At 40.9% G+C, this 27,918-nt stretch overlaps 1 protein-coding gene across 1 annotated transcript in view; it reads left to right on the top strand.

Moving 5' to 3' along the window:
- VPS50 (VPS50 subunit of EARP/GARPII complex) overlaps nt 1-27,918 on the top strand; it is a 337,660-nt gene that overhangs the window by 75,329 nt on the left and 234,413 nt on the right. The window contains 1 exon segment of the mRNA XM_033931131.1: nt 16,693-16,763. Coding sequence (XP_033787022.1) covers nt 16,693-16,763 — 71 coding nt within the window.

Here is a 27,918-nt window from a genome sequence, read left to right as displayed (position 1 = left end):
GCGACAAAAAGGTGATATATAAGTTCCCATTCCCTTTTCCTTTCTAAAGCTTCTACAGTATTTTTATATGACATACCCCATTACCTTTCATTAAAGCGGTATCAACCAATTTTAGATATCTTTAAACCCAAATTTTCCAACTTCTCTTGATCAACTAATTTAACTGTATGTACAGAAGTTATTTTTGTCAGTTTGGCTAACGGATCAACCTGTAACTTGACCACAAGAAGGGGTAGATGAAGTAAAGTTTATTGGAGACCTGACACTGCCTCTGTTTCAATGTAATGCCTATATAAAATGGGTATCCTGATGTAGAAAACATTTTAGAAATCATGAGGAATGTTTAAACTTTTAAAAACTCAGAGCCTAATATTCAAAAAACACTTAGATGCTTGGCACTGTGCCAAATGTCTAAGTACATTTAAAAAAATATTGGGTGGAATTATAAGGGCAATTTATGGGTAAGCATGCACTTATGCGTGTGTCAGCGAAGTGACTAAGTGCTAGCTATTCTGTAAGGGCACACATAAGTGGCATAGTTCATAATTGCAAGGCGGTTCACATGGGCAGAGCATGGGTAAGGCTCCCACTTATGTGTGTAACTTATAAAATATATTCAAATCCTCACTAAAAACACATCTGTTGAAAGATGCCTGTCCCATCTCCTATTCTGTGATGGAATATCATTGTTGTAATACTTCCTTGATAATTCTTTTGTAATCTGCCTTAAACTACATGGTAATGGCGGAATAGAAATCCCTAATGTAATGTAATAAAATACATATGAAGGACCGCTTACGAAACTGCAGTAAAATATGGTCTTCACGCGTGCTTATGCAGGTCATTCTTGCATACTAAGACCATTTTTTTTGCATTTGTAAAATGGCTGCTTTTTTAGTTGTTTTGTTGCTTTAAATTATTGGCCATGCGTGAATTTCCCATTAGCACATGAACCCCTACCACCACCTATTTTGTAGGCAGTAATGGCTCACGTGCTAGTCACATGCTGATTGATTAGTGTGCAGCAACATAGCTGTGCTCAGTACATACCTCACCACCCCCAGGATTAAAAAATAAAATCAACACCCCACCCCCAGGATTAAAAAATAAAATCTATTTCTAGTGCGACAGAAATATCAGTCCTGACCAACAGGTATTTTACTCTCCTTTTCTGTGAAGTCTGTAGAGAGCCTAATTTATATATTCTTCTGCTCCTCCTATTCTCAAATTGGGTTGTGCTGGATATCCGCAATCTTACTCTCTCTAGCAAAGTTGTAGGAGCTTCTTTATTCTGCTAATGTTTATTTTCATTATTTGGGGGGGGGGGGATGTCTCCCTTAAGGGAGGCATTTTGGTACTGCAGAGGCTCTCAGACCCCCCAAGACATCTCTGGCTGTGAGAAGATACAGATCCTCAGGGCTGATATCTGTAGCTCGTAGGCACATGCATTGCATGATTCCTGTGTGGCTACCCTGCATTAGCAGCTCAGAGTCTTAGGGACCATTCCCTTGGGAGTAGGGTCACTCCGAGTTTTAGTCTGCATTGGGCTTGAGTGCAGGCTGTGAGTCTTCTACTAGTGGTTGTATACCAGGATGTAGACTGACTGCATTCCCCCATAATATCGTGCAGGCTCTTATGGGGGTCTGAGGGTCTGGTCTCACAGGGAGACCAGATGGTAGTCTAAAGAAACAAGTCTGTTCCCTTTGTCAGGCTTATCTGAGGCAGAAAGCTTCTCATTCATCTTCTACAGCTGGGATGTCAAACTCAGTCATAAGGAGCTAAAATCTAAAACACAGACTAAGTTGCAGGCTGAATTTTTTATTAAGATACTTAGTCTTAGTAGAAGTAGATCCTTCCTCACCCTCAGACACCGTTGCAGCGATTCACCGGTAATTTTCACCTCATAGATGTTACCATACTTAATCCCAACTTTATTCAAATAGTCATTCTATGAATAGACAGCGGAACGCTTTTTTGTTTGGGGGGGGTCCCAAAATCTTTGCCCCAGACCCCACCCCATAATAGTACTAATTGTAATACCATTTTATCCATTCATTTTTCATATATACACACACAATATAATCTTATTAATAACACATAATGGTTAACCACAAAATTAAACTACACAAAGCACACTGTATGCTTCTCAACATTCATTCCTACCAGAACACCTGGCCTTGGTCACACATGCAGAACACAGATAACTCCTATGCAAATTTAGAACCACAAACTAAAAGTACTAATATATACAAATGAAACCCTAAGATAAAATCTCTGCATGCAGTACAACCCCAGAGAAATAGAAACAAATGCATTTCTTCCTGAACAGTGCAAAATATAGACAGCAGATATAAATTCTCAAAATTGACACAATTAATCACTAAATTGAAAATAAAATCAGTTTCCCTACCCTTGTTATCTGGTGATTTTGTTTTTCAAATCATCTTTTCCCAGTCTCTGGCTGCACTTCCTTCTGTCTGTTCTCTTAACTGTGTATCCAGGGCCACCTTATCCATTTGCTGTTTTTCTCTCCTTCACTTTCAAAATGGAACAAAATAACAAAAGACCCCCCTCCATCAATACTAGGCAAGTCTCTCAAATGATATCATCAGATAACATTTAAAGGCTTAAAAATTTTTAAAGTGTGCTCATAAGCTCTTCAGCAAGGCGCCACAGCAGTGGTACAACGTCGCTGAAAAGGTGCTTGAATTTTAATCATAGAATGAAACTCTGGGCACACTAATAATTACTTTTGAAAGAAGAACATTCACATATAGCAACCAACAACAGTAAGAGGTAATCCCACTGCTTACAGAACTTCTTTCAGAATAACTTCATTGTTCTATTTAAGGTCCTCAGCGGGCCCACCACACACTCAAAATCATTTCATTGTGTGGGGCTTTATGCTCCCCATTCGTCATTGGCCCGTATATATAACATCAGTTTTTATGAGAAAAAAAATTTTTTTTTGTAGAATACTAAAAGTACTTAGCTTATGGATTTGACGCTAGCCGGGAGGGTAGAAACATCAGCCACAGTGGCTGATGTTTCTACCCTCCCGGCTAGCGTCAAATCCATAAGCTAAGTACTTTTAGTATTTCTACAAAAAAAAAAATTTTTTCCCATAAAAAACTGATGTTATATATACGGGTCCAATGACGAATGGGAGCATAAAGCCCCACACAATGAAATGATTTGAGTGTGTGGTGGCCCGCTGAGGACCTTAAATAGAACAATGAAGTTATTCTGAAAGAAGTTCTGTAAGCAGTGGGATTACCTCTTACTGAATTTTAATCATAACACATTGGATGGAGCAAGGATACTTGCTTCTACTGGAGTGGCAGATGTTATGGCTCTACAAAAGCTGTTTATAGTAGACCAGTTATCTGAAAAGGTCAGTTCATGGCTCCAAACACAGTCGTGTTTTGCTAGGCTACATCAGGAAGCCAGAAAGATAAGCTTTTTATATTGATTTATTTGCAGTGTTCAGTACATAAAAGAACAAAAACGTGCTGTAAAAATCATGCTCATAATTAAGAAACAAAATTATTATAAATATATAACAACCATATATTTAAACATTGCCTTAGTCATTGGCTGCCAGGCAGGTTACCTGAGTCCTTTGACATATGTTTATGTTCATTTAAGATTTGATGTACCACTCCTGCATTTTACTGGCCTAACTGGTTTACAATGTATCAAACTAAAATGAAAATTAGGTACTTGAGAAAAACTACCCTATTTTCTTTAGCTATTGACTTATTTTTTCCATTTAAAATTGATATTTGTGATCTCAGTTGGGTCGTTGGGGTCTATCGGTTGAAGGAGTTGAACATCAGCATATACGTAAGGTGTAAAGCCTATTGATTGTCCTAGTGTGAGTAGCAGGGCCAGGAAGATATTGAATAGTAGTGGGGATAAGGTATTCCATATTTGGTGGCATAACGGTAATGAATTTCATGTTACTAACTATGTACCCCTAAAGGAAGGGGCAGTGAAGTAGGATCTGAGCCATTCAAGAACCTGATCTGAGACTCCGATGGATTGAGTCTTTGAAGTAGTAAGGTATGGTCAATTGTGTCGAAAGAAGCTGAAAGGATCCAGGGAAATAAGTAATGCAGATTTGTGATGATCTCTATGGTAGAGAATATTTGTGGTTAGACCTATTAAGGAATGTTCGGTGGAATGATGTTTCCTAAAACCTGTCTGGTTTGGATGTAAGACCTTTGTTCTTTCCACAAATTCAGAAAATTGATTGAATACAATTTTTTTCTGCTACTTTTGCTAAGAATAGGATGTTTGCGATTGGCCTGTAGTTAGATAACTCGGACATTTTGACTTTATGGTCTTTAATGATCTGATATATTATGGATTATTTCCAAGCTGTAGGGAGCTTTCCTGAGGATAGGCTGTTTGTGATTAGTTTAAAAGATATCATTTTATTAAGAATGGAGGAAATATATCAGAGCTGTTGCTTTTTTTGTTTTAGTGATTGTATGATACAATGAATGTCAGTTTTGGGAGAGCAAATTGAGAGCATTTGGAAAACCAGCACCTCTGACTGATTGTTTGTGATGCACATATTGCTTGTTGTCCCTGTTCATTACAGTTAGTGATCCTAATTTTTTTTTTTTTTCCATTATTTTTTATTTCAAATTTTACATAAAGTGTACAAAATATTAAAATACAATTGATAAATACATAGTATCACTTTTATATCTAATACATTATATATCTAAATTTGATTTTTCCCCTCTCCCTCCCCCCACCCTTTTATTACTTTAATATAATATTTTTAATTTTCAAATTTTACATAAAATGTACAAAATATTAAATTACAATTGATAAATACACAATATCATTTTTATATCTAATATATCATATTCTAAATATATTTATATCCCCTCTCCCTCCCCCCACCCTTTTATTATTTTTCATTCATACATATTGTATAACATATTATAACATATTATGTAAATATTATTTTCATTACCCCCCCTCTATGTGCGTCATAAAAATTATACTTAAAAAGAAGAAAAGAAGAAGAGAAATCTTAATATTATTCATTGCAGTATTTTGTCAATGGCCCCCATATTTTTATGAATTTAGTATATGTCCCTCTTTGTATTGCTATTGTTCTTTCCATTTTAAATATGTGACATATTGTATTCCACCAAAATGTATAATTTAGGTTATTATAATTCTTCCAATTATTGGTTATATGTTGAATGGCAACCCCTGTCATTATTAATAAAAGCTTGTTATTTTCTGGTGAAATTTGACTATTTTTCCTCATCATCATTCCAAATAATACCGTATCATATGATATTGCTATATGATTTTCCATTAATTTGTTAATTTGTGGCCAAATTGAATTCCAAAAAGTTTTAATGTAGGGACAATGATAAAGTAAGTGATCTAATGTCCCTGGTTCCAGATTACAGTGCCAGCATTTATTAGACTTAGAACTGTCTAATTTTTGCAAACGTGTAGGGGGTCCAAAAAGCTCTATGTAATAAAAAGAACCAAGTTTGTCTCATAGATGCTGACACTGTACATCTCATTCTCCAAGACCAAATTAGTGGCCATTGAGATGCATAATTTGATGCTTAATCTCAATTGCTCCAAATATCTCTTAGACCATTTTTGGTTTTTTATTCAAATATCCAGATATTAATTTATACCACAATGCGGCTTGATGTCCTAGGAAGTCTGCTTGAAAACATAAGAACTTTAAAACTATATTGATTATTTAATGTTTTCCATTCAGGGAACCCAACCTGATGGCCTGCTTCAATTGCAACCATTTAAAACTTTGTGTTTATTAAGACCAAAATCTATGTTGCAATTGTGAAAAATCCAGCAGTTTACCTTCTGAAATACATCGTCTAGAGATCTAATGCCTGCAATAATCCAGTTCTTTCCAAAGGATTTGAGCTCCGCCAATTTTGATCTTGGAGTTATCCATATAGATTGATTAGTTGATTTGTTTATTGGGATAGGTGTTAATTTATCAATAAACCTCAACGTTTTCCCAAGTATCCATTAATATTTTATTTTCTCTGTATCTTCTAGGTATGTTAATACTTGCAAATGAAACTAAATTAGGGGAAACATAAGGCGCCATTCTAAATATAACCAATCCGGTGCATTATCCATAAGTTCTGGGAGGATCCAATACATACCCTGACGTAGAATATAGGCTTGATGGTACCTATAGAAATTTGGAAAATTTACCCCTCCCTCCTTAATTGATTTTTGCAAAGTTACTAAAGCTATTACTAGGTGTTTTACCAAGCCAAAGAAATTTGTTAAAATGCTATTAAGCGTTTTATAAAAGGACCCCTGAAAATAAATAGGTATCATACTCATTTGGTAGCAAACATACAGGCAACATCATCATTTTAATAGTTTGAACTCTTCCCCACCAAGAAATATGTAATGGGTTCCATTGCTCACATAACTCCGTAACTTTTTTTAATACAATTTTTCATTCTCTTTTACAGTATCTTCAATTGTATTTTTTAACTTGAATGCCAAGATATTTAAATCCTTCTTCTTTCCAATGAATGGAAGAGTATCAAATAATCCTTTTACACAATGAACATTCAAGGGTATAATTTCAGATTTATTCCAATTAATTTTATAACCTGAAAATTTGCCAAACTTATCAATTAATTCCAGATAAAAAAGATAAGGCAGAATCTGGATTTCTCAATAAAGTAAAATATCGTCAGCATAAGCCGAAATTTTATATTCCATAGCTGAATATGGAAAATACCCTGTATCTCCCTCGTTGCTGTATTGCTAATAATAAGGGTTCTATACAACATCAAATAACAAAGGAGATAAAGGGCAACCTTGTCTAACTCCCCTCTGTAATTGAAAACCATCAGATACTATTATTAATATTATTAGTCTTGCAATCGGGAAGCTTACATGTTTTTACCATTTGTATAAATCCAGAACCTATAACCAAACCATTCTAAAGCCTGATACATAGATTCCATTCTACCCTATCAAATGCTTTCTCAGCATCTAATGAAACTGTAAAAAGCCGGTTCATCCATTTTTTTGACAAGTTAACATGTGAAACAATAGTCTAGAGTTATTAGAGGGAATGTCTTTTTAGAAACGGAAACCCGTTTGATGCATATCTATAATATGTGGGAGAGCTTTGGCTAATCTTAAAGCCAAAATTTTCGCCAAAAGTTTATTATCAACATTTATCAAAGATATAAGGCCTGTAGTTCGAAACCAAAGTAGGATCTTTATTGGCTTAGGGCAAAAACACAATTATGGATTAGTTCAGCCATAGTACCTTTAATATAGTACCTTAATAAGTTGTGTCTGATATAAATTTAGTAAATGGTGGGGAAAGGATATTTATGAAATGTTTTATAAAAATTCTACTGTATAACCAGTCCCCACCTTGGGCGGATCCAACTCTAAGAGATCTCATGCTGTTCTAATTCTTTTAATGATATAGGTTCATCTAAACCCCGTTTTATATGATCAGGAACCTTAGTCCATTAATTAAATCTAAAAAATTTTTCCCATCTTTTTGTCTCTCCAAATTATGGCTCGGAAGATACAGGTTTATTATAAAATTTAAAAATTGTTTTAATATTATATTTTGTTTGATTTGTTATTATACCATTATCATCTTTTATTCCATTATATTAGTTCTTCTTTTTTTTGCTTTAAGATAATTTGCCAATAATCTCCCTGCCTTATTAGAAATTTCCATAATACATTGTATTGCTTGGAAAACAAATCTCTTCTTATCATTTTTGAAGTTAATTCATTATATTTACCTTTTGCTTTCAAAGAAGCTTGCAAAACTTCATATTCCCATTTACTTACCAATTTAATCTTCTTAATATTTTTATTTCTTTTTCTAATTCTATATATTGTATTTTAATCTGTTTCCTAATAAAAGCTGAATATGATATAATATTACCCCTCATAGTTGCTTTAAATGCATCCCATACATTCTCAATAGATGTATCCTCTATTAAATTTATTTGAAATAAATCGTTAATTTGTATTTTAAAATTTTCCAAAAATTTTGTCATCCACAGCAATGCATTATCAAATCTCCAAAGGAGGTCTATCATTCTCTACTGATACTAATTGTAATTCTATCCATACTCCCGCATGATCCGATATAATAATAGGATCTATGGAAGCTTTAATCACCTGTTGCACGTTATTGTTGAACAAAAAAATTTAATCTATTCTTGAAAATGATTTATGAACCTGTGAACAAAATGAAATTCCTGATCATTAAAATGGAGAATACGCCATATATCCTTCAAATCACATGATTGAGCCAAATTATCTAAACTAAAGATTTTATACTTTTACCTTGTTTTTATCCAATATGGATCCATTACAGCATTAAAATCTCCAGCCACCACTAAATTAGAAGCAGCCAGTGGTAATAACATATTCTGTAACTTTTTAAAAAATTCTGATTGATTCGAATTAGGGGCATATATATTAAACAACGTCAGGGCATTATTTCCCATACTTATATCAGTATGTATCCATCTTCCATGTGGATCTGAATTTATTACCTTGATCTTAGCCATACATTTTTTATTTAAAAGAATTGCTACCCCTGCTTTTTTACCCTCTGCTGGAGCAAAAAAAACATTCTTTTACCCACCCACCCGTTAGTTTCTGTGATTCCTTTATATTAAGATGGTCTCCTGCAGACAATAAATATCCGCATTTTGCTTTTTTAAAAATGTTAATACTTTTTTTTCTTTGATTACATGATTCAGTGCCATTGACATTAATAGAATATATCTTAAAAGGACATTATATATTCTAATATTTATCATTATAATCTTTTCCCCTTCTTCTTTCATATTTAAAATCCAAAAAAATATTCTCTATGACACACATATTTACCCTTGAAGTACCCCAATCCCATAGTTACTTTCTTCTTGAAGCATTCTAGTAAATACCTTCTTTTCCCTCCTTACCCACCCAATACAATGACTGCTTAAGGATACACATTGGTACTGCAACCCAAACATTCTCCTCCCCTCTAGGCAACCAATATTCAATCAACTTCCTCTTCTATCTATCTATATTAACCTTTAATATCTTAATCATTTTTGTATTTCTAACATTCATTAATGTATTTTATCCAATTATCAATTTTAATTTATATTCCATAGTATTATAAATTATATCATAAAATTTTATTTTAAACATATATTAATATGGTATTAATATTTTTTCTATATCTATTCTTTCTCTCTTTATATTTTTATTATCTTTTTTTTTTTAGATCATATTTTTCTTTCTTCAGTATTTCAATATCTCATATTTTTATAGTTTTTCTTAATATCATCAAAAAACCAATCTTGATATTTTATTTTAAAATATCATAGGTTCTGATTTAGAAAGAAAGGCTTTATTTTTCTGAATCTTCGAAATATAAGGATTTATCTCCAGACGATACCTCTATCTTTGCCGGATAATATAATCCATATTTAAAACCCTTTTTCCTTTAGTAGTGGTCTCATGTCCAATAGTCTCTTCTTTATTTGCTGTATTTTAGCAAAGTCAGGCAAAAACCAAATTTTGGATCCTTTATAATTAAGATTTTTGTCTTTTTTGGCAGCATTTAATATTTCTAATGCTTGTTGGTACCTAAGCATTTTGAATATTATTGGTCTTGGTCTGCCTTGATTTTCTACATTTTTTACTGGAATCCTATGAGCCCTTTCTATTTCCAGTGGTTGTTTTAAATCCAGTTGTAGTATTTTTGGAATCAAGTTTTCTAGAAAATGTATAGTATTTTTTCCTTCCAAGTTTTCTTGTATTCCAAAAAGTTTAATGTTTTTCCTTCTTCCTCGATTCTCATAGTCTTCCAGTTGATCTTTCAATTTATTCAATTCCAGACTGTCATTTTTGTATCTGTTTGCTTCACCTTCTATGGCCTCCATTTTAGATTCTAATACAGTTGTTCTTTTATTATTAACTTCCATTTGTCTGTGGATGTTCAATATTTCTTCCTTCATTTCAGACATATTGGTTACAGTTTCCTTTAGCATTTGTTTAATTTGCCTTAGTTCTTCCATAACTTCTGCTTTACTCAATATGTCAGGTTCTTCAACAGGAAGTGGGATCTTACTTGGTGTAACTTGATCTTGTTTCAATCTTTTTGCTGACATACTGGCTTCATTTTTATTTTGTCTGGTAGTTGCCATGTTGTTGTTTTCCTTTTCCGTGAATTTTACTTTTTTTTTTTTCCCAGTTGTTGGAGACACAAAAATCTCTTTCAGTCACAGTTCCTATTAATCTGTTCTTACTGTTGCGTTGTTTTTGCACTGAGAAGATTGCGTAATCAGTCACACCATCAAGAACTTATCCAAAAATAATATCCAAAGAAAGAGAAATTGATCTTCTTTTTTTTTTTCTTTCCTTTCAATCCTTTCTCTCTCAGGTTTTTTTTTTCCCTAACTGGCTGCAGAAATTTTCTCAACAGTTATTCCTGTCAGTTGTCTGTTTAGTGCCAAGCTGAGAGAAAAAAGATTAAAATCCAAAAGGGGAAACTTTTCTCTCACTTTCTCTGTCTTTAGGTAGTTCAGTGTCTTCAAGCCCTTTCAAACTCGTCTGCCACCTAGCCCTCTGCACTGCTTCATTTCGGCTTAAAAAGAAAAAAAAAAAAATATGGCGCTCTTCTTATTAGCACTTTCTCTCTCAGGTTCTTTTTTTCAGTCTTTATAGAAGAAGGCAATATCTGTCACAAGTTTAATATTAAAAGAATCAGCTACAAAAGGACAATTCCACCACCATTCACTGTAGCCTGTGTTTAATCTTTTATCGTTTTATTAAAAGAGACACTGACTTTCTCCCTCAGGGTCTCAGTTCAGCGTCATTCAGAGAGGGCTGCCTCAAACCGCCACTGATCCAGAAAACCGTTGATAGCGGCTTCACAGTAACAGATTCCTCTTCAACTTCTTCCACTTTCAGTCACCCTCTCTCAATGCCTCGCTCTTAGTTAACATCAAACCATTATTATTCACCCTGTGAGCAATTCACTGACCCTTTACTCGCCGTCTATCGAGGGTAAAAAGAATCATAAACAGTCAGTGCCCTGCCGCGAAGAGAGAAAAAAAACCGTCAAAAGGGAGATAAATCTTCCGACTTTCTCTCTCCAAGTCTCTACTTCAGCATCGGCAGTACCTCTTTTCCGGTGATCTTAATTTTCTTTTATCTTTTATCTGACTGCTCTCGATATCGTCTCTCTATATCTCAGAGGAGAAAGGCGCTCTCAATTTTCTCCTAGCTCCCTCTCTCAGATTTCGTCGGAAATACCAATCTGTTACAAGTTTAACAGCAGCAGGAAATCCTTTTCAATAAAATTTGGTGATAAGAAGAGATATTTTTTAATAATCTTTTGCCTAGCAGAAGAGGAGCGTCGCGATCACACTTCCATTTGTGTTCGCGTTAAGCCACCGTGATCTAATTTTTTTTTTTTTTTTTTTGATTTTTGTCTGCAAAGTAGGTGTTGAAAGCTTGGGTAGAAGGCTGGTTATCTGTAACTTTTTTTTTTAAATTGGTTAGTGATCTAACAATTGGATACAGTGTTGATGTGTTTTTAGTTTTGGTGATGCGTTCAGAATAGTATTTCTTTTTCACTTGACTTTAGTTTGCATATGTTTGCCTGCTGCTTGTATTTATTAAGTGTAGTTCATTTTTTGTTCTTTCTCAATCTCCTTTCTAGTGATCTTAGTTGTTTTTTTGAGTAGGGAGAGCTCATCTGTGTACCAGGGGTTGTGTAACCGACGGGCTGAGATGATGTGAGTGATGAGTGGAGCAAGTTCATCTAGGAGCGTTTGAAGAGACTGATTCCACATCTCAATTTATTTGATCCCCACCATTGTATTGAAAGTTAGATTTGATGAATACAGCGTCTAATTTACTGTAATTGCGATATGTTATTGTTTTATGGAAGAGGCTATCTTGTGTATGTTTCTGAAGTATAGAATAGGTGATCAAAAAGTGATTTGACCAGGGAACAAATGTATTTGCTGTGAGAGAGAAGTAGGGGGCGTTAGTCAGAGGTAACGCGACCATGTCTAGAGTGTGCTCTGCTACATATGCTTGTTCTGATATTTGAGCAGTTAGCCTGAGGTCATTAAAGAGAGTAACTAGTTCAGATGTGAAGGAGTTGCTGCTATCATCAAAGTGAACATTGAAATCACCTAAGATTATCGGATTACTTGTGGTTGTACAGAAGTCAAATATTATAGATTGCAGAATAGTAATGTTATCTCTACAGACTGGGGGAGCTAGATAGAGTAATAGAAAGTCAGCTGAGGGGTTGGAGGATAACTTAAATTGGAGGAACTCTATGGGAGGTTTGCCATATGACTGTTCCAGTTGAATGGGCAAGAAGTTATGATGAAGGTGGCTGCACAAGAACTTGCATGCACACTCAAAACTTATAGTAGTTTTTGTGCTCCAAGAGTACTTTGTCTCTTATTGTTGATGTTGCCCAATTGTGTGACTGATTTATTGTTATGTTTAATATAACTTGATATACTGCCATTTCTGAATATACAGCTCAGTGGAAAGGAACTCCAGTTGAAGACAGGAAAGTCACTCATAAAGATGTAACATACACAACAATAATTTAAACAATAGTGTCTAGATCTCCGTTCATGAATCACCATCTCAAAAAGACTGTGTTATAGGTCAACTTAAAAAATGAGACTTCAGCATAGTTTGTAATGGCATAGGTAAGGAATTCCCATAAAGATGGAGAATGGAAGAAAAAAAGCTGAACTATGTGTTGATTCCAAAAGAGCTTGAGTGGAAGGTGGAAGGACTAAACGTTGTTCATGAATGAAGACTGTCCTGAAACATGGGAAGTAGTGCTGCCCGATTCAGGAAAAAAAAATTCAATTCTATTCAGCATATTGAATCGATTTTTCAATTTGATTTTCCTGCCCAATTGGGTGTTTTGGTTTTTTGTTTTTTTTTTTTCAAACATCCTGGTGGGTTTATTTTATAGCTTCTTTACTCCCTTTGCCCTCTCCTACCCACACTGGTCCTATGGTGTAAATAAAATAAATAAAAAATACTTTTCCTCTCTCTGTTAAATCCTAGCTCACATTTGCGGTCTAACACCAGCTCTGGAAGGATATACATTTCAAATCTGATATATTGTAATCACAAAACAGAAAATAAAATTATTTTTCCTACCTTTTGTTGTCTGGTCATTTTTCAAATCATGTTGGTCCCAAGCTCTGGTTGCCTTCTGATCAGGCTCTCCTTCTTTCTTCTTTCTCTGTGCTAACCTCTATCCTCCCCTTCCGTTTCCCTTTCCTTTTTTTCATCTTCATCTCCCTGCAGCTGCAGCGATGGACCCCACCATCCACAGATCCACCATCTCTCCTTTTCTCAACTACCCTTTCATCCAGTATCTCTCTTCTGTGTCCCTATCCCTATTCTCCTCTCCAGTTGTGTCCCCCTTGTGTCCCTGTTCCTATGCTTCCTCCATGCCCAGCATCTTATCTCTGTTTCATGCCTCTCCCCATATCCAGTTTCTTCTTTATCTCTTCCTTACCTCCTGTATCACCTTCCCCAGGTACAGGCTTTCTCCTACTATCTCTCCTTCCATCCTGCACCCTTCCCACCTACTTTGAAGTAGTATCTGTCCCTCTTGTACCCTTTCCCTTGTGGTCTTGCATTTCTGTCTCCCTCTCTCCATTAGTCCAGCACCTATCCTCTGCTTTCCTCCCCCTCTTTTTGGTTTGGTCTCTCTCTCTTCCCTTCACTTCACCCCAGGTCTGGCATCTCCCCTCTCTTACTCCTTCTTCCTCCTCCCTCTGCATAGGCCTGCCTCCCTGCCGCGAAGGCACTCTTCCTCCTCCTCCCTCTGCACAGGCCTGCTGCCCCGCCGCGAAGGCCTGCTCCCCCTGTAAACTTGCATGTTCCCCCAGCTTCCCCACTTTTACCTTAAGCTAATATGGCAGTCTGCAGGATTACTGGTGCTATAGCGATCCTTGCATCTGCTGTCGTCCTTAGCGGCACGTTTCCTCTGCCACGATCCTGACCCTGACGTCAGAGGAGGGGTGGGACCGTAGCAGCGAGAACATGCCGCTTAGGACAACGGCAGCTGCAGGGATCGCTATAGCACCAGCGATCCTGCAGGCTGCCATATTAGCTTAAGGTAAGAGCAGGGAAGCTGGGGGAAAATGTAGGTCTTTCCGACTGACCCTCCCCCCTCAAGCAAGAGCGGCAGCGAATGACCAGCAAGAGGCAGCGCTGCTGCTCCTGCTTAGGAAGGCCTGGGGGAAGGGTCAGTCATCGAATCGGAAGGCCAATTTTTTTTAAAAAATTGAATCGATTCAAATTGATTCACCTGATTTGAATCGGGCAGCACTAATGGGAAGTAATCAGTGAGGAAAGATAAAGAGGAATTCTTTTGAAAAGGGCTCTATGGGTAAGGACTAATATCTTGTTCTAAAAACAATGTTGAACAGGCAACCAATATAAATTTTGGAGAACAGGGGAAGTGTGATCAAACCAGTGGACCTTATACTATATAACAACCTGGCTGCCGTATTTTGAAGAATGAACACTTTATTTGATTATGAGGAATACCTGCATATACAACATTACAGTAATCAAAACAGGACATAAGCAATATAAGAAGATGCAGAAGCAAAATATTAATATAAAAAAATTGGTATCAAAGATTACTCCAAGATATTTAAAGGAGTTTACTATCTGCATTGGAGTGTCCCACAATATCAGATTTATAGTGGAGGGGAGCAGGTGTCCCAAAAGCCAACAAACTGTAGTTTTCTCAAAATCAATCACCAAACCGTGATTCTTTAACCAGAGTGAAAGTTACAGCAAACCCAGGTGTAGAATATGAGATGTAATTAAAAAAAATACCCAAAATATATAATTTGTATAAAAATGTTTATAATCTTATGTAATGATGACTTTAAACTGGAGAAATAATCAAAGAAGGCATGATCAGATACAAAAGATTTAAACCTGTTAAAAGTCTAGTCTTTAATACCAATATCCAATAGTATTACTTTGGAAAAGTAAAGAATGAGCTATCGGATCAATTGCTGCACTCAAATCTGGAGAGACAGCAAGGGCCACTTCACTTATTAGGGCAGTGATGACTGATTTGATGCTGAATTCCCTCCTAAAACCTGAATGTTGAGGATGAAGTGTGGAAACTTGTTCCAGAAATTCAGTGAGTTGTTGGAAAAACTACCTTTTCAGGGAGTTTAGAGAGAGAAAAAAAGAGTCGGGAGCCTAGGCAATAATGACTAGTGACTGAAATATTCAGAAAATTATTCCTGAGAAACTTCCATTATAGGTAAGCTACAGCTTGTTTATTTTATTTAGCTTGCAGTCATCCATTGCCCTGAATAATTTTGATGCAGAGCCTGGCAAGTAGTGAGGAGGGAAGGGTTCTGAGCCTAGCAGGGAAGGGGGCTGACCGTATAGCCTGGTAGGACAGGGAGGGAAGGGGGCTGGGTGCAGAGTCTGGCAGGGGATGGCATGAGGGAGGGGACAATGGGTGCAGACCCTGGTAGGCATTTGAATATTAAGCCCCCGTCTTATATTTGAGTCAACCATTTTTCCTCCTTTTTGGAGGGAAAAATGGGGGGATCGACTTATATTTGAGTCTATACAGTGTATGTGTGTGTGTGTGTGTGTGTATATATATATATATATATATATATATATATATATATATATATATATTTAGAACAGAAAAATAAAAATCAACAATTCAAAAACCAATAGTAACGGTTTAAAATCAACATACGAGGGTTGATTGAAAAGTAATAAGACTGTGGTTTGTTTGTTTTTTAATTATTATTCAGAATCAGATGACTTCACAGGATCTGAACATTTTTTCTTATTTAAAGGAGTGTCCTTCACATTCAGTACATTTTTTGCAGCATTTCAAAAATGATTCAAAGACGTGCAGTAGACTGTTTTATGGCATCACTTTTAGTGCTGTGGCTGTGGTGTTTTTCACTTCATCATCTATAGAGAACTTCTTTCTGCACAGTTGTTTTTTCAGGGTTGAGAATTTCAAGATTTTCATTACCGCTCTTTCCAAGTTTAATACAAAATTCAATCATACACCTCTGGCGTACTCTCAAAGACATGTCTTCCTCATCTGCTATGACAAAGCATACAAAGTTCGTCTTCTCACTATGACCCAGCAATGAAGTCTAACAGTAAGTTTAGAAACATCGATGTATGAACTTCACAAGAACCAGCACAGCATTGCCACATCTACTTCTTGGAAAGAAAAACTGAGACAGTCTCATTACTTTTCAATTAGCCCTCGTAGGTTTTACTGCTCAACAGGGGAAAAACTATGTAATAGGATGCAATGATACAAATATACCCTGAGTATGTCACCATTTCTGATGATTGCTTATTGATTAATGACGGGCTGTAAGGTATGACCATTGTACATACCATTCTTCAGCAGGTCTTGGGCCAGTTCACTTCAGCAGGTCTTGGGCCAGTTCACATGCATTCACAAAATGTTTTGGAAGTAAAGATGTGGATCTATGAATGCCTGCTTTGTGTTTCAGAATTTCTAAGTGTATATCCAACAAATTGGCAGTCAGTGAACTCTGACCTTTCTTTCTACTTGATTTACAGGAACTTGACCGAGTTACATCATTACAGACAAGCCTTCAACTAGCTGCTGTCATTTGCACAAATGGAAGAAGGTAGATGAATTTGAATTTGAAAGAAAACATCTCTCATTTGCATAAAAATGACATAGTTTTTACAATAGTTAGAGCAGATGTGTCCAGCCCATGGGCCGCATGCGGCCCCGTGAAGAATTTTGTGCGGCCCACTTGTGCTCGGTGTTTTCCTCTGCCGCCCCCAGCTGTTTAACGTCTTGCCGGCTCCCTCCTCTGTCTTGCTGCAGCTTTCACTGAAAGCCACGGGCAGCGGCTCCTATGTGTCTCCTGTGGCTGACCTGGAAGCATTCCCTCTGATGTCGTGACGTCAGAGGGAACGCTTCCAGATCAGCCACAGGAGGCACATAGGAGCCGCTGCCCGCGACTTTGAGTGAATGCTGCAAGATGGAAGAGGGAGCAGAAAAAAGGTAAACAGCCGCGGCCCAGAAGGGAAAAAGGGAGATGGGCGTGTTGAGGGAACGCTTCCAGATCAGCCGCGGGAGGCGCATGGGAGCCTGCCCGCAGCTTTGAGTGAACGCTGCAAGATGGAGGAGGGAGCAGGAAAAAGATAAATAGCCACGGCCCAGAAGGGAGAAAGGGAGATGGGCTTGTTGAGGGAACGCTTACAGATCAGCCACAGGAGGCGCATGGGAGCCGCTGCCTGTGGCTTTGAGGGAAACGCTGCAAGACGGACAAGGGAGCAGGAAAAAGATAAACACCCGTGGCCCAGAAGGGAGAAAGGGAGAAGGGCGTGAGACTTGAGAAGATTTGAGAGGGAGGGAGCACAAACTTAGGAAAAATGATGGAAGGAAGGAGGGAGGGGCATGAACTTAGGACACAGAATGAAGGGAAAGATAGAGGGAGCATGAGCCATAAGATGGAAGAATGGAGGGAATGAGGGAAAGAGATGCAGAGGTGAGAGAGATAATAGAAAGGGAGAATTGGGTGTCTGAGAGAGGGAAAGAGATGGTGCAATTGGGGAGATAAAGAAAGAGGAGAACTGTTGGGCAGAGAGAGGAGGGACGGAGACAGAGAGAGAATTATTTGACATGGTGGTGGGAGAGGAGTGAGGTAGAGATGCATGGGCGCGGAGAGAAGGGGGAGAACATGCTGGGCCGAGGAAGCCTCCTGGATGTTGTGTTTTTTTGGTTTTTTTTTGGGGGGGTGTATTAAAATAAGTGCCAGATTGGGCCTGGGGGGAGAGCTTATGGGGCTAGAAACAGAGGACAGAGAGAGAGAGATGGTGGGCAATGGTCTGAAGGCAGTGAAGTTGGACCTGGGGTGGTGTGGAGGAAAAGGGAAAGAGATACTTGAAGGGAGAACTGTTGGCAAGAGAAAGGAAGAAATGGTGGACCTGGAGAAGGGAGGCAGGCAGACAGGGGGAGAGATGGGATGGAGGGTAGTTGGGAAGAGAAAGGGAGAGAAGTTGGATCTAGGGATGGGAGGGAAGGAGAAATGTTAGGCCTGTGGATGGAAGGCAGATGATGGAAGGCAGAGAGATGAAGCATCTTTCTTTTTTTTTCTCCATTTCATTGTTCAGCATCAAGGGGGGAGAGAATAAAAACAGACAAGAGAGGGAACAAAATTTTGGATCATGGAGATAGAGGAGAAGCAACTAGCCGCTTCATAAAATCAGTAAATAAACGACAAAGAAACAATAAACCCCAATGGTTCACCGCGGAGATCTCGCACCTCATTAAGGAGAAGAAAAAAGCGCATGGAGAAAAGAGAGGCAAAAGTAGAATATAGGATCAGGCAAAACTTCGAGTGGAAGAAATTCTGGCAAAAAACATTAAAAAGGGGGACAAATCCTTCTTCAGGTATATTAGTGACAGAAAAAGGAACACAGGCGGGATAGTACGCCTTAGAAGACCGGACGGAAGCTACGTGGAAGCAGATTCCGATAAAGCCGAACTACTGAATGAATACTTCTGCTCAGTCTTCACCTGTGAGGCACCGAGACACGGTCCGCAGTTGAAGGCAACACAAAGCACAGAAGACCCGTTTCAGAATTTTGAGTTCACATCAGGTGAAGTTTACAGTGAACTGGCAAGACTCAAGGTGAACAAAGCCATGGGACCAGACAATTTGCACCCAAGAGTGCTCAGAGAATTGAGCGATGTCCTGGCGAAACCGTTGGCTGAGCTATTCAATCTCTCCCTAAGTAAGGGGAAAGTTCCCCTGGACTGGAAATTAGCTAATGTCGTTCCTCTGCATAAAAAGGGTTGCAGGGCAGAGGCTGCGAATTATAGACCGGTGAGTCTCACATCAATAGTGTGCAAACTCATGGAAACACTAATTAAAAGCAAATTGGACACGATCTTGAATGAAGGGAATCTTCGGGATCCCAGTCAGCATGGATTCACCAAGGGTAGGTCCTGCCAATCCAATCTCATCAGCTTCTTTGACTGGGTAACAAGAAAGTTGGACTTGGGAGAGTCTTTGGACGTCGTGTACCTGGACTTCAGTAAAGCTTTTGACAGTGTCCCACACCGCAGGCTGCTAAGCAAGATGGACTCGATGGGGTTAGGAGAGACACTAATTGCATGGGTCAATGATTGGCTGAGTGGCAGACTTCAGAGGGTGGTGGTTAATGGTACCCTCTCTAAAACATCGGAGGTAACCAGTGGAGTGCCGCAGGGCTCGGTCCTGGGTCCACTCCTTTTCAACATATTCATAGGGGATCTGACTCAAGGGCTTCAAGGTAAAATAACACTATTCGCTGATGACGCCAAACTATGTAATATAGTAAGTGAATGCAGTTTACAGAATTATATGGCGCAGGACCTGCTTACATTGGAAAGTTGGTCCTCAACCTGGCAGCTAGGCTTCAATGCTAAGAAATGTAAGGTCATGCACCTCGGAAGCGGAAATCCATGCAGGACGTACTTCTTGAACGGAGAAACTTTAACTAGGACTTCAGCAGAACGAGATTTAGGAGTAATCATCAGTGCAGACATGAAAACTGCCAATCAAGTGGAGAAGGCTTCATCTAAGGCAAGGCAGATATTGGGTTGTATCAATAGAAGTTTCGTCAGCCGAAAGCCTGAAGTCAAAATGCCGTTGTACAGGGCCATGGTGAGACCTCATCTGGAGTACTGTGTGCAATTCTGGAGGCCACATTACAGTAAAGATGTGCGCAGAATTGAATCGGTTCAACGGACGGCCACCAGGATGATCTCGGGGCTCAAGGGTCTCCCGTACGAAGAGAGACTGAACAAATTGCAGCTCTACACTCTTGAGGAACGTAGGGAGAGGGGAGACATGATCGAAACATTTAAGTACCTCACGGGACGTGTCGAAGTGGAAGATGATATTTTCTTTCTCAAGGGACCCTCGGCCACAAGAGGGCACCCGCTCAAACTCAGGGGCGGAAAATTTCATGGCGACACCAGAAAGTATTTCTTCACAGAGAGAGTGGTTGATCATTGGAACAAGCTTCCAGTGCAAGTGATCGAGGCAGACAGCATGCCAGACTTTAAGAATAAATGGGATACCCATGTGGGATCCCTACAAGGGTCAAGATAAGGAAATTGGGTCATTAGGGCATAGACAAGGGGTGGGTAAGCAGGGTGGGCAGACTTGATGGGCTGTAGCCCTTTTCTGCCATCATCTTCTATGTTTCTATGAGAAGAGATGGAACCATGGAAGGGCAGGAGGGAAGAGAGCTGGGATAAGATGATGCTAGGGAATGGAAAGAAAGGGACAGGGAATTATAGCCTGACCAGTGGAGAGAGGGACAGGGAGTTATAGCCTGACCAGTGGACAGAGGGAGGGGGATTCTGAAAGTGGTGAGCCATGTGGATGAGGTCAAAAGGGAGATGACAAGATGAGTGAGAGAGCAGTGAGTACAGTGGTAGAAATGTGGTAATGGAGAGTAGATAGAAGGGAATAGGAGGCTGGGAAAGGAGTGAGATGGGAAATGGGAGAGCTAGGGACTGAGAGAAGATGGAGAATTGAGAGGTAGCTGAACATTTAAAAAGAAGAAGGGTGAGAAAGAAGGCAAGATTTGAGTGGACAGAGGCAGAAAAGAAAAAGTTGAGAAAGCTGAAAAGGAAAAATCAATACGTGGAGATAGGCATAAGAAGGAAATGGAAAGACAGAAGAGGAAAAAAAAATGGACAGCAGACACTGGAAAGAGAATTAGTTGAAGATAGAGAAAAAGCAGAAAGAGAAACTGGGACCAAGATGATGGAAAAACAAAACATCCAGACAACAAGGTAGAAAAAATGGTTTTATTTTGAATTTATTAACTGGAATATGTTAGCTTTAGGATATGTGCATTACAATTCTTTTTGTATTCAGTGGTGTAGTCATATACAGCTGATTTGGGGAAGGGACTGGTGCCCAAAATTAGTGGATGGGCACCAAAGTTTCTCCCCGCCTGAGATAATGGGGATTCCCAAGCCCTGCCAACTGAAGACATCTTCCTCCAGTCTGGCAACTCAAACTCTTCAAGCTTTGCAGCCAATGGCAATATCCTCAAGCTGCCACTGTTTTCATGCATGCATGAAAGCCAAGGGGGGAAGGAGGCAGCTCTGCAATATTGCTGCCAGCTGTAGAACTTGGGAAATTGGAGGGGGAGGAGGTGGCTGTCAGTTGGTGAGGCTTGGGGATCCCTACTAGCTACAGCAAGGGAGATATTCATTTTGAGGGAGTCTAAGCTCAAAGTGGGAGGCCCTAAAATGCAGTAATATTTACCTTGATTAAACGATCCTTCTTGTGCGTTGCTGACAGCTGATTCAGCATCCCTGCTCTGATGAGGCTCACCTCTGATGAGGCTCACTGTAGCTGTAATAGAAGTGAATGGGAGAACCAGGAGCACGCATCCCTGCTCATCAGAGAGGGGATGCGGAAGCCTGTGGCTGCTCCCACTGTCAGCATGGAGGATCACTCAGTTAGGGTAAGTATTACTGCTTTTATCCCAGGACAAGCAGGCAGCATATTCTTGACTAATGGGTGACGGCACCGACGGAGCCCCGGTACGGACAATTTTAGAGTGATTGCACTCTAAGAACTTGGAAAGTTCTAGCAGGCCGCACCGCGCACGCGTGAGTGCCTTCCCGCCCGATGGAGGCGCGCGGTCCCCAGTTTCTTAGTTTCCGCGGGGCTAAGAAGACGCGTTCTTTTCAACGGCTGTTGAAAAAGATTTTTTTGTATCGCCTTCCCGCTTGCAAAAATCCTGTGAGGAAATAATATTTCCTTTTTTCTTTTCTTATTTTATTGTTTAAAAAAAAAAAAAAAAAATCATTTTTTTATTTCGGTTTTCGCCCCGGCGGGGCCTGTTGCCACAATCGAGGCCTCGGCTTTCGATTTGGCAGGAAGCCGTTTTTACTTTCATGCCCCCCAGCCAGGATTTAAGAAGTGCCAGCGGTGTGCACGGCCCATTTCTCTGGACCGACCCGCACAACTGGTTGCTTACAGTGCCTGGGTCCCGATCATAGGGCTTCCACCTGCACCCGCTGTGCCACATTAAAAAAACGAACTTTAAAAAAACCGTCAGATTCAGCAACGGTTACTTTTTGGTGCCGATATGTCTGACCCTGCGGCATCGACACCGGCTCGCCCCATCTCAGTCGGCACCCACCTCTTCGACACCGCGCCGGCGTCGCAACAGTCAGGTAAGCCGGCTAAGAAGCCTTCCCCGCTGGAGCGCCCTCCGGTCTCTGTGGCAGCGAGCCCAATCCTGCCCGACCACGAGGCGCCCGCGAAAGCGCTCCGCCCCTATTGAGGTGAGTCCCTCGACCTCGGGGCTCCTCATCCTCGGAGCATCGAGCGGCACCGCAGGTACCGCAGAAGAAAAAAAGCGGTACCGGTGCTTTCGCTGGTCACGAGCGAATTGCGGCCGTCCTCAAGGTGCAGCTTAAAGAGCAGTTGCAACAGCTCCTTTCCTGCTCTATTGGCAACCGAACCTTCCAGTCCCGGTTCCGGTCTGAGCCCGACCGGTACAGACGGTGGGGCAGCCTCTATTGTCTGCTTCCACTCTATCGTACCGGTTCATTCGGCTTCCTCAGTCTCCATGCTAGTTCTGGCACCGGAAGCCGAGAGCGCTGCATCAGGCTGTTCAAACTTCGGCACCGTACAGCCTATAACTTCTCCTGGCACCGCTTCCTTGAGGTCGGGTAAGTCGGTACGCAAATCCCGGCACCTTGAACCTTCCACACTGGAGTCTTGGGATCCGCAGTTCCCAATTAGGGACCTGATCTGTGGGTAGACTCCGAAGAGCCTCTTCTCTCTGAGGGTGAGTTGTTCATCGGCTGTATGAGATCCTTCTGTTCCAGATCCATCATCTAAGCCAGATTCTGCCTCTTTCACTTCTTTCTTGAAAGAGATGTGTGAATCTCTTTCTATTCCTTTGGAGGCTGAGTCCAAGAAGTCCAAAGCGTTCCTTGATGCACTGGACTTTGACCAGCCTCCAAAGGAATTTCTCAAATTACCCCTCCATGATATCTTGAGAGAAACCTTTTATAAAATCTTGAGACTCCTTTGACCATACAGGAGCTCCTCGTAAATTGGACTCTTTATATAAAGTCATCCCTATACCTGGCTTTGATAAGCCGCAGCTTCCACACGAGTCTCTTTTGGTGGAATCTACGCTTAAAAAGTCTGCAGGAGCTAGTGTGTACGCTTCCGTCCCTCCTGGCAGAGAAGGAAAGGCCATGGATAAAATTGGCAAAAGATTATAACAGAATGCTATGTTGGCTAACAGGTCAGGGAATTATGCTTTTCATTTTTCCTTTTACCTCAAGCATCTCATCCACACCATGGCTTCCTTTGAGAAATACCTCCTGACCGCAAGAGACCTGCTTTTCCAACTGTGTTCTTCCTCTCTTCTCCAGCTTCGTAAGTTCCTGGTCCGTTCAATATATGACACGTTCGCAACTTACCACCAGAACCACGGCCATGCTCTTTGGCCATGCGTCGTCTAGCTTGGCTCAGAGTGTCGGAGCTTGATGTCAACCATCAAGATCGCCTGGCTAATGCTCCATGCCTGGGGGATTGAACTCTTTGGTGATTTCATGGACTCTAACACCCAAAAAACTATACGCCCATGAGACTCGATGGGATACTCCTTCTGAAAACCAAGAAGAAGACTCCACCTACCCGGCCTTTTCGGCAATAATCGGCCTATCAACGCCGCTATGTGGCTCGCCCTTTACCACCAGCTCCTCAACAACCTAGGCGTCAACGTCAGCAACAACGACAAACCCCTAGGCCACCACAGCAGCAACAAGTGAAGCCACCTCCACAACAGAAGTCTACCCAACCCTTTTGACTTCGTTCTCCAGGGCATAGCCAGTGTTCTACCATCTGCCCACCTTCCTCAACCCATAGGAGGTAGTCTTACTTTCTTCATCAGCCGTTGGGAGATCATCACCTCGGATCAATGGGTCCTCAACATCATCCGCCACGGCTACTCTCTCAACTTTCAGACTCTTCCTGCCCAAAGTCTGCCAAAAGAGTCTGCTTTGAACACTCCTCAATCTTCCCTCCTTCTTCAGGAAGTTCAATCCCTCCTCCTTCTGAACGCAATAGAGGAAGTTCCTCTAGATCAGAAGGGGCAGGTAGTCTACTCCCGTTACTTTCTTGTCCCCAAAAAAACAGGGGATCTCAGACCCATTTTAGATCTTCGCGATCTCAACAAATGCTTGGTCAAAGAAAAGTTCAGAATGCTTTCTCTGGCCACTCTTTACCCTCTTCTCAATCAAGGCGACTGACTATGCTCCCTCGATCTCAAAGAGGCATACACTCACATACCAGTCAATCTGGCCTCCAGACAGTACCTCCGGTTCATGATCAATCACTGTCATTACCAGTACAAGGTGCTACCCTTCGGCCTTGCCTCCTCTCCCAGAGTGTTCACCAAATGTCTCATTGTGGTGGCTGCTTTTCTACGCTCGCATCATCTTCAGGTCTTTCCTTACCTGGACAACTGGTTAATCAAAGCCACTTCCTCTCAGGCAGTGCTCCTTGCCACCAACCAGACCATCCTTTTTCTACAGCTTCTGGGGTTCGAGATCAGTCTACCCAAATCACATCTCATCCCTACTCAGAGACTTCAGTTCATAGGAGCGGTCCTGGACACAGTCCTCATGAGAGCATTCCTGCCGTCCAACCGTCTTCAAACTCTTCAATCTATGCCAGCAGGTGCTTCCACTACACTCCATCTCTGCCAAGCACATGATGATACTCTTGGGTCACATGGCCTCAACAGTTCATGTCACCCCCTTCGCACGTCTTCACCTGCGCACTCCTCAATGGACCCTAGCTACCCAGTGGTCCCAAGCGACGGATCCTTGCTCACGACACATATTTGTGACATCATCTCTTCGTCAATCTCTACAATGGTGGTTGATATCCTCAAATCTCTCCAGAGGTCTTCTGTTCCATCTACCTCCTCATCAACTTGTCATCACCACCGACGCCTCCCCTTATGCCTGGGGAGCTCATTTGAACGAGTTCCAAACTCAAGGCCTTTGGACAGTCCAGGAAAAGAAGCATCACATCAATTTCCTGGAACTCAGAGCGATGTTTTATGCTCTCAAGGCTTTCCAACATCTTCTCTTCCCTCAAGTTCTCCTACTGTGCACAGACAATCAAGTTGCAATGTACTACATCAACAAACAGGGTGGGACAGGCTCTCGCCTCTTGTGTCAGGAAGCCCAGAAGATTTGGTCTTGGGCGACAGATCACCAATTATTCCTGAAGGCTGTCTACATTCAGGGAGAGCAGAATTCCTTAGCGGACAATCTCAGCAGGATTCTCCAGCCTCACGAGTGGACTCTCGATCCTTTGACTCTCCAGTCCATTTTCGCTCAATGGGGCACTCCTCAAGTAGACCTCTTTGCAGCTCCTCACAATCATCAGCTGCCCCTCTTCTGCTCCAGACTCTCCTCTCCTCACCGTCTGGCAGCGGATGCATTTCTTCTGGATTAGTCCAATCTGTTCCTGTATGCTTTCCCTCCTCTTCCTCTCATGCTCCGGACCTTGTTCAAGCTCAAGAGGGAACAAGCCACCATGATTCTAATTGCTCCACGGTGGCCCAGGCAACATTGGTTCTCCCTTCTACTTCAACTCAGTCCCAGGGAGCCTATTCTTCTTCCATTGTTTCCTTCTCTGCTTACCCAGCATCAAGAGACCCTTCTGCATCCTAACCTCCAGTCTCTGCACCTGACAGCTTGGTATCTCTCGGGCTGACTTCAAATGATACTCTTTTGTCTCAGCCCGTTCATTCTATTCTGGATGCCTCCAGGAAACCTGCCACTCTTCAATGTTACCATCAGAAGTGGACACGGTTTTCTTCCTGGTGTCTTCTTCATCATCATGATCCCACTTCCCTTGCAGTGGAGACCTTGTTAGATTATCTTCTTTCTTTGTCTGACTCTGGTCTCAAGTCTACTTCCATCAGAGTCCACCTCAGCGCTATTGCTGCTTTTCATGAGCCAGTTCATGGTAAACTTTTCTCAGCTCATCCTTTGGTTTCCAGATTCATGCGGGGTCTCTTCAATGTGAAACCACCTCTTAAGCCTCCTCCTGTTGTCTGGGATCTCAATGTGGTTCTTTCCACCTTAATGAAGCCTCCGTTTGAACCTTTAGCTACAGCTCCTTTCAAGTTTCTCACTTGGAAAGTGGTCTTCCTTATTGCTCTTACCTCTGCCAGGAGGGTCAGTGAGTTGCATGCACTAGTTGCGGATCCTCCTTTTACAGTCTTTCATCACGACAAGGTGGTTCTGCGTACCCATCCAAAGTTTCTCCCTAAGGTTGTCTCTGAATTTCATCTCAACCAATCAATTGTTCTGCCTGTATTCTTTCCAAAACCTCATTCTCATTCTGGAGAACAGGCTTTGCATACTTTGGACTGTAAGCGGGCTTTAGCTTACTATTTGGAGCGTACTAAGCCCCACAGATCAACTCCCCAACTCTTTCTGTCCTTTGATCCGAATAAATTGGGACATCCTGTTTCTAAACACACGTTATCCAATTGGCTTGCAGCGTGCATTTCATTCTGTTATGCTTAGTCCGGACTGACACTGGAAGGTTCTGTCACGGCCCATAGAGTTAGAGCTATGGCAGCATCTGTAGCTTTCCTCCGTTCCACTCCTATTGAGGAAATCTGCAAGGCTGCTACTTGGTCCTCAGTTCATACTTTTACATCTCATTATTGTCTGGATGCTTTCTCCAGACGGGATGGACACTTCGGCCAATCTGTTTTGCAACATTTGTTTTCCTAATGGACAACCTTCCCTCCATCCCTCTTTTTGTTAGCTTGGAGGTCACCCATCAGTCAAGAATATGCTGCCTGCTTGTCCTGGGATAAAGCACAGTTACTTACCGTAACAGGTGTTATCCAGGGACAGCAGGCAGATATTCTTGCGTCCCTCCCACCTCCCCGGGTTGGCTTCTTAGCTGGCTTATCCTAACTGGGGACCGCGCGCCTCCGTCGGGCGGGAAGGCACTCGCGCGTGCGCGGTGCGGCCTGCTAGAACTTTCCAAGTTCTTAGAGCGCAATCACTCTAAAATTGTCCGTACCGGGGCTCCGTCGGTGCAGTCACCCATCAGTCAAGAATATCTGCCTGCTGTCCCTGGATAACACCTGTTACGGTAAGTAACTGTGCTTTTTGGGTTCCTCTCCACAGTGTCCCTTTAATAAAGGTTTATTATTAGATACGTACATCTTCTATATTAGTGATTGCAGATTTTGGGCCTGCTCAACCTTTTTTTTGCTCATCGGCTAGTGTTAATGTTTGTGTGGCCCCAGAAAATTTTTTTTCTGCCAATGCAGCCCAGGGAAGCCAAAAGGTTGGACACCCCTGAGTTAGAGAATTAGTACATTTACATGCACTGTTTGTTCCTAGCTTTACCACAAGGATATCAGGCTGTCAATCAGTTCCTTCATTTAAATGCAGTTTAGAAAGTGAAAAAACAGTAGTTCTGCAAGCTTAGTAGATCTGTGGTAGAACTCAATCAGGATACCACAGTTCTGAATATAAATTATTTTCAAATTTGTCTTTCTTCAGCTAACTCCTAAAAAGTAAATTATACTTGCTGTGATTATATTACTTGAATCCCTTGGTGCTTGATGATTAGACTGTCTTTACTGATATTATATGATGCTATACCGTATTAACTTTCTCTTAACCTTGACATGTTCTCTGTGGCAGCTAAAAGGATTCTAACTTTTTGATGTCCATCTCTG

The sequence above is a fragment of the Geotrypetes seraphini genome, chromosome 2 (genome assembly GCF_902459505.1).
Source record: "Geotrypetes seraphini chromosome 2, aGeoSer1.1, whole genome shotgun sequence".
NCBI classification, from domain to species: domain Eukaryota; kingdom Metazoa; phylum Chordata; class Amphibia; order Gymnophiona; family Dermophiidae; genus Geotrypetes; species Geotrypetes seraphini.
The sequence above is the reverse complement of the archived record's forward strand: the minus strand, read 5'-3'. Positions and strand labels throughout refer to the sequence as shown.